Here is a 16963-nt window from a genome sequence, read left to right on the forward strand (position 1 = left end):
TTCCATAATTAGACAACACAACCATGATAAGAACAAATGAAACACACCACAGCCAAATATTTAAACAGCTTCATAACCTGCAGTGCATGTCAAAGCTCCAAAGTTCTATCCTTCCTTCCTCCACCTGTGTCTTTCACTTGCGTTGTTCACTAGTGTTGTTCACCAGCGTCGTTCACTTGCGTCTTAGTCCCTCCCACCAGATGATGGAGAGACAAGAAGAAATGAAGGAGATTTCTTTTTAGAGAGGACATCCTCTCCTCTGGAGCATCACATGAAGCGACGTGTTTCATTGATGATGGCATCAGCTGATCACCTCTGGATCATCTGTCAGTCAGCTCTAACAGCTGTTTGTGTGTCTGCACATGTGCGCTGTAATAACTGATAAAACATACACAGTAACAGAGCTTTGTCTTGTTCCATTAATAACAAACACGTTACCATGAAGAAAACCTGCTCCCTGTTTATTCTGTGAGCTGTTTAGAAGCTCACTGATCACTTTCCGGGTAAAATGTGTAATTGTTAGATTATTTATGAACTAGACAATTTTCACGGAAGTTGCGTGAGGGGTTCGGGCGGCGGCAGACCTTACACTAGCATTGACATGCTACAGGCTGCTAACAGCTGAGTTCACATGTAAACAATGCTGCCATGGTTACATGTAGGATCTCCAGACAAACACAGGAGAAAAGTAGTAAAAAATATCACTGAAGACACAAAAAGTTTGGTGTCCATGACCAACAAATGAACCATACAAAGTAATGATCCTCTCCATGACCGAAAGCCCAAAAGAGCATCTGAAAACAATGAGCTGTGGTTTCCAAAGCATGACAGGAGAGTGTGTGAAAGCTTTGGAGATCACAATCAATGCCTGCTGCCTCTCCCTGGTAATCCACCTCCACCAGCCCTGCCTGGCTGTTCCCTACGATCTCATCCTCGATCCCCCGAACCCTCGACCACCCGAACCCCTGACCCACGTTCCCGGAGGTCTCCCTGGGGGTAATTAAGGGGTTGAGGAAAGAGAGGACCGCAGAGAACTTCCATCTTTTTCCTGGCTCTGCCCCTGCCCCACTCTTTCCTCCTCTCTATCAGGCTCAAAACTCCGCTGAGGAAAACACAGTCGGACTCAGTTATAACCCGTGCAGGCAATTTATTTATTTTTTTTTCCGTTGCTAGGCGCTGCCCAAGTAGCTGCCTGGTGCAGCAGCTCTCGTCTTTGTCCGTTTCTTGTAATTTTTTTCGTCTCTTTTTCGTCATCAATGTATTTGGAGTGGATCATCAGTTTGTGTCAGAATCAGAATCAGAATCAGTATCAGAATCAGAATCGGTTTTTATTGCCAAGTATGCAACACATACAAGGAATTTGACTCCGGCAGTTGTTATCTCTAGCACAAGAGGTACACACAAACAGACATATAAACATGACAATAAAAAAAAGATAAATAAAAAGATGTGGGTGTAAAAAAGGGCTAGGATAAAATGTGCATCAGAAATATTTACAGAATAATGGGATATTTACAATTGAAGGTGGAAAAGTGCAACTGTGCGGTCCATAGTGCAGCTGTAAACTGTTTTAAAAAGGTGCCAGTGTTAATTGCAATTTTTATTATTTAATATGGAGACTGCAGACGGATAGAAACCACTCCTGTGCCGGCTTGTCCTGGTCCGCAGAGCTCTGAGGCGCTTGCCGGAGCAGTTCAAAGAGTCCGTGAGCAGGGTGAGTGGAGTCCCTCACAATGTTTCCTGCTCTCCTCTGAGTCCTAGAGCAGTAGAGGTCCTGGATGGAGGGCAGGGGGACACCAATGATGCGCTCAGCAGTCCTCACAGTGCGCTGCAGTCTGAATCGGTCCTGCCTGGTGGCAGCTCCAAACCACACAGTGATGGAGGAGCACAGAACGGACTCGATGACTGCAGTGTAGAACTGCAGCAGCAGCTCAGGGGGCAGTCCATGTCTCCTCAGGAGGCGCAGGAAGTACATCCGCTAGTGAGCCTTCTTGAGGATGGAGCTGATGTTCTGCTCCCACTTCGGATCCTGCGTGATGATCGTGCCCAAGAGTCTGAAGCTCTCCACAATGGACACCGGGCTGTTGAGGACTGTGAGGGGGGACAGGGCGGGGGGATGTCTCCTAAAGTCCACTATCATCTCCACCGTCTTGAGTGAGTTCAGCTCCAGGTTGTTCTGACTACACCAGAGCACCAGCTGATCCACTTGCTGTCTGTAAGCAGTCTCATCACCGTCCTGGATGAGACCGATGATGGTGGTGTCGTCTGCGAACTTCAGCAGCTTCACAGAGGCGTCTGTGGAGGTGCACTCATTGGTGTAGAGGGAGAAGAGTACCGTAAAAAAACAAATAGTAGCCGGGGCGTTTATTTGTTTCAATCACTGAGCAGACCAGGCGTTTATTTGGGACGGGCGACTATTTGGGACAGGCGTTTAATTCCTTTCCCAGAAAATAACATTCAGCGGAAGTGGTAACATCTTCTTTTTTAACTCTTCAAAGCCTCCTCATCTTTACGTTGTCATTGCATAATTCGTCCTGGCAGACTACCTGCGTTTGTTCATATCTGGCACGCCACGCGTGGACTGATACACTAAGCGGCGAGCGCCTCGTACCCAGCTGTGGCTATGCAGCAGAGGTAGCGCCGTTTTACGACACGATGAGAACTAGAGCCTTATTTAGCGATGTTTTTGTGTGAAAGTAACACGCTGAAAATTCTCTAAACAAAGCGTGAATGCAGACAGATATCAGACTTTTTCGGTGGGAGTCCATTTATTTGTGTTTTGGGTCAAGTAATATATGGCCCCGTCTGAGTCTGCACTCAGACGGGGCAGACAGCAAACGAGCAGGGAGGGGGTGTTTGGTGCGAGTGCTCTGGGCTTCTGCTGCACAAAAACACTGCTGTAGGGTCATGTGTGTGCCCAACCGATTACATCGATCCGAACGGATCACAGATCAATCATGATCCGTTGCACCACTACTAATAAGGTACAGTCTGATTATGTTTCTTTTACAAAAATCAGTTTCAAAGAGTCAACTGTCAGATGTGAGCTCCGCGTTTGCATGTGTGTATCTACGACCGTGGAATGAAAAAAAAAAAAAACAAAAGAAATTGACTGTGGCTCGTAGGCTGCGCCGAGTAACTTACCATACCCCCGGCGTTTATTTGGAACGGGCGTCTATTTTTCTAAACGTGCTGCTTCACCCGGCGTTTATTTGGAACCCGGCGTTTAATTGGAACTCGGCGTTTATTTGTTATTTTACGGTAGTGGAGAAAGGACACATCCTTGGGGAGTCCCTGTGCTGGTGGTCCGAATATCCGAAGTGGCCTGCCCCAGCCTCACCTGCTGACTTCTGTCAGTCAGAAAGCTGTAGATCCACTGACAGAGTGCAGGAGGCACAGTGAGCTGGGCCAGTTTGGAGCAGAGGGAGGGGGGGACCACAGTGTTGAAGGCCGAGCTGAAGTCCACAAAAAGGACAAGTGCATAGGTCCCAGGACGATCCAGGTGCTGCAGGATGTAATGCAGCCCCAAGTTGACAGCGTCGTCCACTGATCTGTTTGCCCGGTAGGCAAACTGCAGGGGGTCCAGCAGGTCCTTTGTGAGGGTCTTCAGGTGGGCCAACACCAGCCGCTCAAAGGTCTTCATGACCACAGATGTCAGCGTGACAGGCCTGTAGTCATTTAGTCCTGAGATGGTGAGTTTCTTGGGGACGGGGATGATGGTGGAGCGCTTGAAGCAGGAGGGGGCCACACCCAGCTCCAGGGACCGGTTGAAGAGCTGGGTGAAGACAGGAGCTAGCTGGTCTGCACAGGCTCGCAGACAGGAGGGGGAAACCTCGTCAGGGCCTGGAGCTTTCCTGTTTTTTTGTCCCTACTGCAGCCGGGTCACTTACGGGTCACTCCTCGCTCACTTGGAGGGTCTGGGGGGTGGGTGTGCTGGAGCCCTGGGGGTGAGGTGGAGTTGAGATGAGGGGCTCAGTGTCAGTGGGTGGTGGCAGAGTGACTGCAGAGAGGAGAGGGGCAGGTGTGAAGTGGTCCCTTTCCAATCTGCAGTAGAAGGAGTAGAAGGTGTTGAGGTCGTCAGCCAGGGCTTTGTTGTCTGCAGCAGTGGGGGCTGGGCGTCTCCTGTAGTTGGTGATCTCCTGCAGGCCTTTCCACACTGACGATGGGTCGTTGGCTGAAAACCTGTTTTTCAGCTTTTCAGAGTAGCTCTTCTTGGCCACTCTGATCTCTTTGGTCAGTGTGTTTCTGGCCTGCCGGTAAAGGGCCCTGTCTCCACTTCTGTAGGCGTCCTCCTTGGCACGACCAAGGTGGCTGAGTTTAGATGTGAACCAGGGTTTATTGTTGTTGTATGTCCTGAAGGTCTTTGTAGTCACACAAACATCTTCACAAAAGCTGATGTATGATATCACAGTGTCTGCCAGTTCGTCTATGTTGGTGGCTGCAGCTTCAAAAACCCTCCAGTCAGTGGAGTCAAAACAGTCTTGAAGTTCCTGCTTTGCCTCACTTGTCCACTTCTTCACTGTCTTGACCACTGGCTTGGCAGATTTTAGTTTTTGCCTGTAAGCTGGTATCAGATGGACCAGACAGTGGTCAGAGTGCCCTAAAGCTGCCCGGGGTACAGAGCGATAAGTGTGTTTTGAAATTGTGTAGCAGTGGTCCAGAGTGTTTTTGTCCCTGGTGGGACAATTAATACATTGTCTGTATTTTGGCAGTTGGTGGTCAAGTTTTGCTCTGATAAAATCCCCCAGAATAATAAGCAGAGAGTCCGTGTATTCTCGCTCTAAAAGTGTGATCTGCTCAGCCAGCAGCTGCACAGCCTCGCTCACGTTGGCCCGAGGGGGGATGTAAACACCGATGAGAATAAAAGAGGAAAACTCCTAAAGCTGACTTTAAAAAATTGTGTGAAATCACGCTGTCGTTAAAAGTAAAGGCCATGCTGCTGCCATTGACAGGGCTTGACATTAACTTTTTTGCTCAGTAGCCACTGTGGCTAGTGGTTTCCCAGAGTTGCTAGCCACTCAGCAGTTTCATGAGCCACAATTTTGTTGTTGAATAATTATGTAAAGCCGACAAACACGTGCAGAAGTTTACTTGAACTAGATTAAAAACTTTTTTAAATGTAAACGACCCCTGTTTACTCTCAAATCAAGACTACATAAATCTATAAAGCTACGGCTCTTTATCAGGTATTCAGTTTTGAAACAGTTGTGTGTAAGGTTGATCTTTGATATGAAAATATGCAGTCTATTAAAACAAAGTCATAAAGGCAGTAGTTTATTATTGAATTTAATGAAAGTTTTTGCTTTAAGGTTAGCTGGAAAGATCAAAACTAAACTGAGAAAAATAGTAAGAAACACTGTCTGCTTAAATATGTATTTACAACTGTAATTTTTCAGTGACAAACCAAGTACCATACTTTCTGGACTTTAAGTAACTCTGTAGTATAATCAGACATTTTTTGAAGTCATATCCGTCAAAAAATGCGTCATGAAGAGGACAACAACATATAAAAGTTACTACACATCAGATTTGTTTATTGGTTTACAGTATTTCCAGCGTGAACTTTTTACATCAGCCTTTGATAAGTGTTTGTACATTAGGAGGTTTAAATATTGTTCCTACTGCTCCCTAAATCTGTGACCAGTTTCTCTTCTCTTCGTGCGCTCCTCTCCTCTCCTCTCCCCTCCCCTCCCCTCCCCTCCTCTGCTCCAGGTGAGTTTTGCTGGTGAGATCGGTGCAGCGTGAGCTTAAATGAGCTCTATCCCCTGAATGTCCTCACTTTTAAAAAGTTAAGGGAGTTTAGACGCTAGTTTGTGACTCAAATCTCGGGATCTGTTTACATTGGAGAGTCAAAAAGACGCAAGTGAAGTTTTAAATGACATTATCTGGTGCTAAACACCAGGAGCTGTCAAGTTGTTCAAGGCGGGGGCTAGAGAGCGCCTGACAGCAGTCACATCAGCAAAAGACTTTGCTAGTGGACCAATGAGCAAACACTGTGTGCAGGCAGTGCTCATGGGAGTTGTAGTGTCATAGTCTCGTACTGCTACGGGTTTAGTATTCTAGATGCATTTCAGAAAACTACAATAAAATAATTCAATCCGCCAAAGTGGCTAGTAGGAGTGACAGTGTTACCCGCCACAGCTAAAATCCACCCACATTTTGCGGGTTGACGGGTGTTCATGCCAAGCCCAGGCCATTGAAATCAAGAAGAGGAGGGCTTGGGATGCCAAGAACCTCTAAGTGATCAGAATTTGGACAGAACTGGGTTCAGGCCTTCCTCTTTGAGACATGGAGGAAAGTCTAGGCTCAAGCAAAGTGATTATCTCCATTACGTCTTCTTTGTACATACGAAAGCTGTCTTGGAAAGTCATTTCATCAGACTGATTCAATGGATTACTCCGATCTGCAGCAGATATTGTTCTTCATTTGAATATTCCAAATACTCCATGCTCCCAAACCACTTGTGTGCTCCCTTTCACAAACTAAGGGAACTAAAGGCACTAAGCTGAAGTTAAAGCTGCCTCTTTGCAGGATTAATATAAACTTCAATTTAGTCCTGGAGTAGCTCTAATCAACCGTCTTGAAATTGGCTTTTTTTAATCCAGAACAGACAAAATCTATGACTATTTTAGGATTAATCTGTGCAAGTGACTTAAAGTTAAACAAGCTCAAACTACGTTTTAGTCTTGGACAAGGCTCAAGTCTTGTCTGTGAAATCGGGCCTTTAAGTTTTATTTCATACTCCCATAAGTTTTCAATGCACATTGTTTGACTGAAGCCAGATGTGGATGTCTTATTTTATCAGAATTTGCGGCTGGTTGTACCCTGCAGAGCGAGGTCCCTGTACCAATCCCTTGTGTAAAGGCCTTTATTTCATGTCCTATCAGAGGAAAAGCTACTCAAACTTGGCATAGGTGTGAATCTACAGCAGCAGCACTGTCCATTTTTCAGCCTCATTAAGGTCCGCTGCGTCTCAGCTCTTGGTAGCTTGCGGATGGTGTATTCAAGAGTACTAGATTTGTGAAATATTTGCATTTTTGCATGTAAAAAATAAAAAAAAAACGTTTTGCATTTTTTTACTTCTTTTGCAATTTTTTTGCCGTTTTTATTTTTGTGATTTTTTTGCAAATTTTTGTAAATTCAAAATTTTTAGAATAATTTCAACTTCTTGAAATAAATTTAAAAAAGAGGATTTTTAAAAAAATTCATTTAATTTCAAATTCAGCAACTTTTTTCCATTTTTTAATTTCATATTTTTAAAACTTCTGTGCTTTTTTGAAATGCCAAACATTTGCAAAAGTGTTGCAAATGTTTGGGATTTGAAATGTTTTGCAATTTTTTGGAAAGTTTTGCATTTTCTTTTTTTTTTTTATTTCAATAGTTTTGAAATATTTGCAAATTCATCAAAAATAAAAAATAAGACATCACATGTATGATGTTTTCAATACAAAAAACTTTTGGTTTATATGATTATTCTCTCGATTTTAATTAAATTTAGGATTTTATACACTTTTTAGTCTTTATTGTGAGGATAAAGTGCATTTTGTGGCTCCGGAATGACATCAATCAAGGTGAGCTGAGGAAAAATGGCTCCTACGAGACTAAAGGTTGCAGACCCTGCACATGACAGATTTGTGTGTGCCGGGGACAAAATGACCGCTGACAAAAGGGGAGGTGCACATCCCAAGCCCCCCCCTTCCAAACTGATGCCTATGGTTTTATGAGCCAGCTGTTATCTGAAGCGCAAACATAATTTTGTGAACCCAGCGTGATGAATTGTTCTATGGGTTGACTGGGTGAGTCTAATGAAGTGTGAACAGGAGGACACACAGCTCCGATTGAACACACTGTTTGTGTTACAGCTGTCTCAGCTGCAGGCTGACCTGGAGGACGAGTGGAAGAGGAAGAGCGAGCAGATGTTGGCTTCAGCTAAAGAGCAGCACAGCCGAGAGTCAGACGAGCTCAGCGAGCAAAGGGATGCTCTGCGGGACGAGCTAACACAGCTACAGGAGAAGGTATGCAAGCCAGCCGTAAACACAGACCTGTGCCATCAGCTGCAAACAAACCATTAAAGAAAACCAGACACAATGATTTATGTTTTTATGTTTTCTAGTTCACGGCTTTGAAGCAGACCAGAGATTCAGAAGGACAGAGTTTGCAGAGTGAGGCGCTTCAGGCGCTGCAGGAAAAAGTAAGATGTGTGGAAAAATGGAACAGGATTGTAAAGGAGTCTTAAAGAAAATCATGTTTATGAAGCACTGTGCTTAGTTATTTCTCAATCACGTGTTTCTGTTTATGTGCACCTCCCTTCACTCCTTGTGTGGTTTTCTCTCGAAGTACGCCGCTCTGGAGCAACAGGGAAGCGCTGTGAAGGAGAAACTGGAAAAGAGAGTGGCTGAACTCGAGAAGAAGCTGGAAGAGCTAGAGACGTCAGGAGATACTTCAGCTGACACTGCAACAGAGGTAAGAGGACTAAGGGCTTGGTCACACTGGCCAACAAAACCGTGCCATACTCGAGCACAATTGTGGCTATGCCAGATTAAGGCCCCCTTTACATGACGCCGAAAACGGTCAATTCTGCAAATATTTTGTTGCGTTTTGCCTTCCGTTTAGACGAGACCACGTTGCGTTTTCAGTGAAAACGCAAACTTTTGAAAACGCTCCCCAGAGTGGAAAGATCTGAATCCACTCCTCCATCCAGCTTCGTGTAAACACAGAGCGGAGTGTCTCAGGGTGAAACGCTGACGTCATCGCGTGCGTACTCGCAGTTTCAGGTGAAGGCTCCGCGCTCAGCCACATTTCCAGTTGAGCCATTCCTGTCCAGTAGGTGGCGGTAATGCGCGTCATGGTTGGATTGAAAGAACAGAAGAAGTGACCTGTCCTCCTAGAGTCGTATGAACGGGGATCGTTTTCATGCCGTCCTCATGTAAACGCGGGTGGCTTTTGAAAACGCAAAGGAAGAATCTTTGCGGGAGTCTCCGGGTAAACGGGCCTAAGTGTCTGTTTACAGGAAGGACAATCTCATCAAAGTCAGCACAATCAGACACCAACTTTAGAGACTTTCTAGCTCATGTTAAGTCGTTTTGGTCTGACTCCGCCCTCTAACACCCCACATTGTTTAAAATGATTGTTTAGAGGAGCAGTCCCAGCGATCATCTTGTCTTTGAGCTTGTGCATGAAGTGAACCGTGCTAAAGACCACTTCTCTGAAGCGTGCCAAAGCAGATAAGTGAGGTTTACCCAAGCACAGCACACTTGCGGTCACACTTGCCAAATGAACTGGACCTCAGGGTTGAAGCATGCTGGGGCACAATTCCAATGGCCAGTGTGACTGGGCTCTAAAATTAAGACACCAAAACAGTCCATCTGCAGACCTCCACTCTCAGCCCACTCTCTTGCAGGCTCCACTCTGAGATCAAAGAAGGCCTTCACAGTGGATGACTGTTGACATGCAGAAAACATTGTGTGTCAGTTATGTAACATTAAAGAATAAAGTGACTTAGGCCAATTTTTCTAACATTCTAGTCTGACTCAGGCAACTTTAACCCTGGCTTAAACTGCCCTCGTATTACATAGAGCAAATTACAAAACTGAAATTACCCTGAGTTAAATTAAACAATTGGCAGGTAAATCAGATTGGTCAGGAGGCAGTCCCTTTCCTCGCTTCTCCAGGGGTCCGTTTCACAAAGCAGTTTCAATAAACTCTGAGTCTAATTCTGAACTGTGAGTTGATCTACTTTGAGATAGAAAACTCTGAGTTTTCGGTTTCAGAACAGCTGATTTGAGTTAGTTTAATTAACTCAGAGTAGTTTCACCTGGAGTTAAGCATGTGCAGCCCAACCATAGAAAGCCATCATCAATGGAGCCCAGATTCAATGTTAGACCATGTTAACAGAGAGGGGAAGGGACGCGTTTTTCACCCCAATTCATCCAGAAATTTTAATGCACTTATTTGAAGAGTTCGAGCATGTTTTTAGAAAAAAAGAGCAACACAGCTGCAGCTGCAAGAGAGGGAGACAGCATGGGAGAACATTGCTGCTGGGGTCAATGTGTAAGTATAAATGTAGTCCTTTGCAATCTCAATAACATAATGGGAGCAATCTGTTTAAATTAAATACATTAAACTTATCAAAATGTGCATAGGAATTAGTTTAATTTATTTAATTTAGATGCAATCCTATGGGGCTGAAGCACACTTGGCAGCAGCTAAGAAAGAAACATCATCACATTGTTCAAGCAAGTAAAATCTCAGCATAATGTCATGGAGGGTACCTCATACCCCAACATGCTTCACATTGTAGAGTAAATATGAAGTGGCTGTTTGACTGTGCAGGGGTTTTATCCCCAAAATAAGGCTGTTTTCACACATATAAATGGCTTTCTCATCAATATTACATTCTGTTAAATAACTAAGCCCAATTAAACTAACACAGGCTTCTACTCAGCCAACAGAAAGAAAGGGAAAACCACAAAGACTGGTAAAAGCCGTGTCATGGCAAGGCACACTTTTCTGCTTGCTCTGCGTACAGTTGCCTTACTTAAATGCTCATCATCTCTGATATTGAACAAAAAACTTCAGTTTGCAAAGAAACGCCGTGCAACACACAATATATGCAAGGAAGTGAGTGCATGACTGTGAGCAGTGATGTGGCAAATGTGAAGGACAGATTAAGTTGTGTGTAAATGATTGACTGAGATGTGAAACAGTCCCGCTCAAAAAGGTACTGTCTGAAATTGCGAGTACATCTGTATGCGGTCTGATAATCAACTCCTGACTTCTCTGCGCAGTAATGCTACACCTTCATCCACGGGATTGTTCACAAAAGGATGTCAGTGAAAAAGGTCAGCAGCATGCACTGTGCCTGATGAACTACTGACTCTGTTTTTTTAAAGAATTTCTTCAATGACAGACGGCTAAACAAATCTACATCAAAACTCGCTGCTGACTGAATGAATGAGGAAATGAAATGGCCCGTGGCTCTGAAAGAGTGCGGAGACAGTGAAAAACTAAAAGTTCATTGAGAAAAACCTGCTCCCAACCAGGTTAGATCCAGAGACTCAGTTTCCAGAGTAACTGACACAGAGTTTTAGTTGCACCTCTTTGTCAAACAGGCTTGAGTTAACCCTCTTTGTCAGGTTTGATTTACCTCCCTTTGTGAGACCAAAAACCCAGAATTTCCCCTATTTCAGTGTTAATAGACTCAAAGTTTTCATGAAACCTGCTTCGTGAAACGGACCCCTGGTTTTCTTTGCTGAGTTTTTTATTGAACTTGACCCATTTCCAACATTTAGTTTTGACACCTTTTTGAAACTTGACCATTAACTGTCCTTTAATTCAATAAAGTTAACTCAAAAGTTAAATAACTCCAACCTAAATTGAACAAATGTCAGGTCAATCATATGCTGAGTATGCCTACTCATACATCTCCTACCAAAAAGCAAAAACATTTCTTTATTTTAAAACTTTGAGGGGTATTGTGCTCATTTATGTTTGGTTACAGAAATAAGTGGGCCTAGTCAGGATTAGGTAGCTAGCTAAAACGAGGCAAATTTTTACTTAAACTTACACAAGATTACCCTAGCCTTTATGATAGTGAACATAATCTCTCACCAGTTGAAACTGATTCAAGAAACACGTTTACAGCTTCTTCTGCACTAAAGATTTTGTTTCTTCTTGAAGCAGCTGCCATCATGGAAGCTTGTTAAATCGCCCAAGTCACATATTTTATCCTAAAATATCCAAAATTTTGACTTGGGCTAGAAGTAATATGGCCTAAGTCACCCTCTTGACATAGGCCATTATCCCATAGGGCAGGGATCTCCAACTCCTACCCTGGAGGGCCGAGACGCTGCAGGTTTTCTTTCCAACCCAAAACTCCACCAGCTGATTTCACTGATAAGTCCCTGCTCTCTGCTTGAAGGTGAGGTAATCAGTGAAATCAGTCGGTGGATTTTTTGGTTGGAAAGAAGACCTGTAGCCTCTCAGACCTCCAGGGTAGGAGTTGGAGATCCCTGCCATAGGGCATGAAGAGCATGATCCTTTAAGCTAAAGCTTTCAGCCGTTTTATTTTATTTTCAAGTGAGCATAAAGAAAATGAACATTACTCTCTCACACCACATCCATACTCACAACATTCAACATGTTCTCCTAATGGACCAAAAAGAAAAAAAAGTGCAGCTCAATGCTAATGTGTATGGAAAATTGCATTTATATGCTTCCTTTAGCAAACATTGCTATATGTTTGTTTTTAATCCAGAATTTCAGCTTTCATCACAGAAATAGATTATAGTTACTCTCTGTTAACAGTACTGAAAACTACAAATGTCAGAACTCTAACAGGTAAATGTTTTCAACAGGAAGAGAGAAGAAAAGTTATGTACAGGTCAAGCGGCAACTTTTGGTCTAAAAATATGACACAATGCTGAAGTGCTAAAATCTGCTGTTTCTCCAGTGTCCTCTTTAGACTGGCCTAGAATTACAGGAAGTCACATACACACCAAGCCAGAAAAAGCTGTTTCCACAGTAGAAATAAACCCTTTTTACAGCCGTCTCTAGTCTGAATTGCTTATTTTACTATCAGCACACTCTGACCAGGCGTCAATTTATTTCTAAATCTACAGTTTGGAGGATATTAAGATCCTAAGTTCACCCAATCACAGGCACAGCTTAGCTCACATGACCAATGGGCGCCCTATTGCTGTTAGTGTGGAAGTGACAGATGATATGCTTCAAACTCTGTTCCAGAAACAGATGGGTGACGTCAGGGAGACCACATCCATTTATTATACAGTCTATGTGGTGCAGGCTCATGGCTGACTTCATGACTACAGCTCAAAGCATTGCTATAACCACTTTGAGACACTAAATGGCCTACTTCAGTCAATACGTATAACAAAACAATATGTCATCACTTATTTTTATTTATTTACATCCAGATCCAGTGACTTTCATATTTATTGAAAGTAAACTCAGTATAATGTTGTTTATTTTGTATATATCATACTGTATATCCTGATGTCACCTCCTTCTGACAGTGAAGTGGATCTAAGAGTGGAGGTCTGCCACTGGAGCTCCTCAAATGAAGACACATAAACCTGTGTGTCTGCATCACATTTCAAATCACCTGACACAAATCTTTGACCCTGACTCTTGGCACTTTAAAGCTTATCCACTTCGTCTCCTTTCTGATGCCCCCTGTGACCTCCTTCATTCCTTCACTCATTCACTCCTTCACTCATTCACTCTGTCCTGGAACCTCCAGTCATCGCGCAAAGATCAGGAGCCCATCCCATTAACAAATCTACCAAAGCACCACCTGTTCACCTGTTCCTCAACATAGCAGCAAAACTTTCTGAGGTGAAACACCCTGTGTGTGTGTGTGTGTGTGTGTGTGTGTGTGTGTGTGTGTGTGTGTGTGTGTGTGTGTGTGTGTGTGTGTGTGTGTGTGTGTGTGTGTGTGTGTGTGTTTACAGGTGAAGCGTGTGATGAACGGAGTGTTCCATTCCCTACGAGGAGAGTTTGATGTCAGCGAGTTGTACAGTGGTCGGGCTGTGCTGGGAGTTATTGTTACAACCATCAAGGTGAGTTTCTCTTCCATGGACAAGGGTTAGTCCTGCAGTGTCAGTTTTTCTCAACATGGACTGAAAACTGGGCTTTTTAGAAAGACAGAGCAAATCAGAAGTAAATAATTCAAATGTAATGTGGTGTGTGTTTTGTTGACCTTCTCTCTGTCATGGATTTCTTTTGTAGAATGTCACGCTGCAGCTGCTCGACGGCACAGACGGAAAATCTCAAATACTCAGGATGAGGGAAGAGGGAGCAGGGAAAGAAGAAGAAAGCAATGACATGAAGCAACAAGAGGAGAAGTCTCAGCAGACTGTGCGTGTGAATGGAGAGGAGAAGGAGAAGGAGAAGGAGGAAGATGAAGAAGAGACGGAAGGTCACAGCATCAGTGAGGAAGTGAAGGATGAAAGAGAAGCAACAGAGAAGGAGTCGCAGATTATGAACAAGTCAATGACACAAAGTCAGGATTTAAAGGACACAGATCCCAAACCAGTGTTGACCTCTGACCCCATAGAACCGGAGACACCAGCAGAACCCGAAGCTGTAGAGAAGCCAACAGAGCACCCTGCTCCTGAGGAGAAAAAAGACAGCAGGGAGGAACCAGAGGAGAGACCACCACCTGCAGAGGCTACAGGCTCTGCACCAGAAATACCAGCTGCAGTGAGCGCTGAGGAAGTGGACGGAGAGTCTGTGGAGAACAGACACCACAGAGGAAAGGTCAACGCTGCCTCTCAGATGACCTTCACACCCCCAGTGAACCCTCCTCCTCCACCAAGCACACTGCAGAAGAGTTCAGGAGATGACAGCAGGTGAGTCCTGAGAGATGTTGAGTCCGAGAAAAGTCCAGCCTCCAATGATTCACACGCTCCATGGAATTAAAGAAAACTTCTGGAGTACAGTAGATTGCGTCTCTTTTTCTCATCTGCCTTTTTCTCCTCTTCTCCTCCCCTGTGCAACTTGCCCCTCTCCCCTAAACTCCTCCTGTCCTCTCAGTCCAACAGGGAGAACGAGTGAGGAAAATGGAGAGGAGCCCTTTTTCCAGAACACAGCTCCTGCCCAACCCATAGCAGCTCCCAGTGAGAAGGAGGAGGAGGAGGAGGAAGAGGAGCTGGTGAGGATGGATCTGCTCTTTAAATTTTATGCTGAGGCCTGTCTTACCCTAAAGTTGTACCTTCTTCATAAGCACCTGCTCATTATACAGGATCTGTCTTAATACACAGCCTCTTTGTTTAGAAAGAATCATGTTCATTAAAAATGGTGCTCTGCTGTCAGGAAATGCCAGACCACTGCTGTTGCGCTGTATGTAAAAACTGACGTGGTCTATCCTGGTGCTGTTCCAGAGCCTGAAGGGCCGTCCTCCACCAGCCCCTCTGTTTGGTGACGATGAGGAGGACGATGATGATCTGGACTGGCTGAACTGAAGGAGCCAGGATGAAACACTAAAGAAGGCTTGTGCTACTTGAGCAGCTTGGTCTGAAGACAACAGGAAACGTGTGCTGCTGAACCGGAACAGACCGTCAGAGCTCTTCCTGTCAGCTTGGTCGTCCTGCAGACTGACTCCCGGAGAACAAAGCTGCAGCTCCAGACTCTTTTGGTTAAAATGACGAGCCTGTAACTCACAGAAGAATCAAAAGCCGATGCATTTCATTTGTTGTGTGACACCTGTTGATGATACAGTTAAATTCTTGTTTTCACACGGCGCTGTAGACGATTAGTTTGTTGAATCAGCAGTGATCCTGTGGTCAGACTGTAAACCATTAAATGGTTCTTGATTTTTAGCCTGCTGCAGCAGCTGCTGCTTTAGTACCAGAACTTTTAATAAAACTTTTGCTAACCTGAAAATTCATTCCAACAATAAAAACTGTCAAAATGTGCTCTTGATCTTGTCTTGTCTGCAGTTACTGATAATCCAGGTTTATATTGGATATCTGAAGAACTGTTGAAACACAAGCTCAACACAGGGTGACTTCAGGTATGAGGAAGTTAAGTTTAAGACTTTTTAAGACCTTTTTAATACCACCTTAAAGAAAATTTAAGACCAAACTTGCAATGGAAATATGGCCCAAATATTCTTCTACAATTAAAGGCATTGACGTCTGTTAAACTGTAAAATGAGGAAAAATGAAAATAATCAGTTGTTCAACATCCTTCAAATGTTTTTATTAATGTGGACAGAGAATAGTTATTTAAGAAGCTGTAAATCACTAGAATGAAACTGTCTTTTGAAGAAAATAATAACAACAAATATAATTCCAGCAAAGAAGCCACTGTACCTTACTACTTACTAATGTGACTTGTCACTGACCAACCCACAATAGCAGCTTAATATCTGTCCTGGCTCACGAAATCGTATATTTCTATTATAGGCCCACCTTAGACATAACAATGTGAACACACAATTTTCATTTGAAAAACAGGAACATGAGTCTGGTTCTGTCCGAGGTTTCTGCCCGTTAAAGGGAAGTTTTTCCTCTCCATTGTAACTTGCTAAATGCTGCAAAGTCCTGTACTCATGGTGGATTAAGATGAGATTAGACTCCTTATCTTGTCTTGATGTTGGGTTTCTGCTAATCAAATTGTATTAACATTTACGGGTCTAGACCTGTAAATGTTTTTGTAAAGTGTCTTGAAATAACATTTGTTATGATTTGGCGCTATATAAATAAAGATTGATTGATTGATTGATTGATTGAATTCTGAGGTGAGGTAAAAGAGGAAGGTGGGAAGGTAAAGGAAAGAGAAATTGTCTGACTGGACATCAAGGCATGTGCCTGAGTTCTGCTGATTTATCTTCCAGCTCTCTCACAACCTCTTTCAGTTCTGCAACTTTGTCTTTGTAACTCTTTCTGAGTTCACTGAACTTGGTGATCAGCTGGGCCATGAGTGTGCCTGAGTAGCCCTCAGCTTTCTCTGCCAGTTTATATGCATCTTTTTCCAGGCTGTTTGCTACCTCACTCAGTGACACAGACAGAACATAGTCGCATATCATTCTCTGAGCAACAACTGTGTCCTCCTGCATGTTATCAGCCTCTACCTCCTTGTTTACGGAAAAGCCTCTCTCAACTGTTACATGACCATGAGACAGGAGCAGAAGTTTCTTGCAGAAAGTCCAGAGCTCAGGGTAGGACTGATGGAGGAGTCCATGCAGGAAAACATCCAGTCTTGTCCAGACAGGTTGGAAAGAAGAGAAGGATTCAGCTTTTGCCTCCAGAGACAAGAAGTTTCCAGAGGGGCGTCGGTGGCGCAGTTGGAGAATGCGCTTCCGGTGATCGGAAGGTTGCAGGTTCAAGCCCAGCTCTGGGCGACACGTGGCGATGTGTCCTTGGGCAAGACACTTAACCCCTAGTTGCTCCCACTGCTGCGTCAGTGGTGTGTGAATGGGTATGAAAGGGTGTGACTG

General features: G+C 44.0%; 1 protein-coding gene across 4 annotated transcripts in view; it reads left to right on the top strand.

The window, feature by feature from the left end:
• Positions 1-15484, top strand: part of fkbp15b (FKBP prolyl isomerase family member 15b) — a 39459-nt gene extending 23975 nt beyond the window's left edge. Inside the window, exons 24-30 of one of the 4 annotated variants that reach the window (XM_074670139.1) lie at positions 7863-8015; positions 8114-8191; positions 8338-8463; positions 13473-13580; positions 13750-14372; positions 14557-14674; positions 14904-15484. In XM_074670139.1, coding sequence (XP_074526240.1) covers positions 7863-8015; positions 8114-8191; positions 8338-8463; positions 13473-13580; positions 13750-14372; positions 14557-14674; positions 14904-14984 — 1287 coding nt within the window. In that variant the 3' untranslated portion in view covers positions 14985-15484. The remainder of the gene's footprint in view (positions 1-7862; positions 8016-8113; positions 8192-8337; positions 8464-13472; positions 13581-13749; positions 14373-14556; positions 14675-14903) is intronic. The other 3 variants (XM_074670136.1, XM_074670137.1, XM_074670140.1) reach the window with 3 other exon arrangements.
• Positions 15485-16963: the final 1479 nt, after the last annotated feature.

This window comes from Halichoeres trimaculatus, unplaced genomic scaffold (genome assembly GCF_033239565.1).
Source record: "Halichoeres trimaculatus isolate MK-OKI-2021-1 unplaced genomic scaffold, fHalTri1.1 fHalTri1_scaffold_5, whole genome shotgun sequence".
In the NCBI taxonomy this organism is placed as follows: Eukaryota; Metazoa; Chordata; class Actinopteri; order Labriformes; family Labridae; genus Halichoeres; species Halichoeres trimaculatus.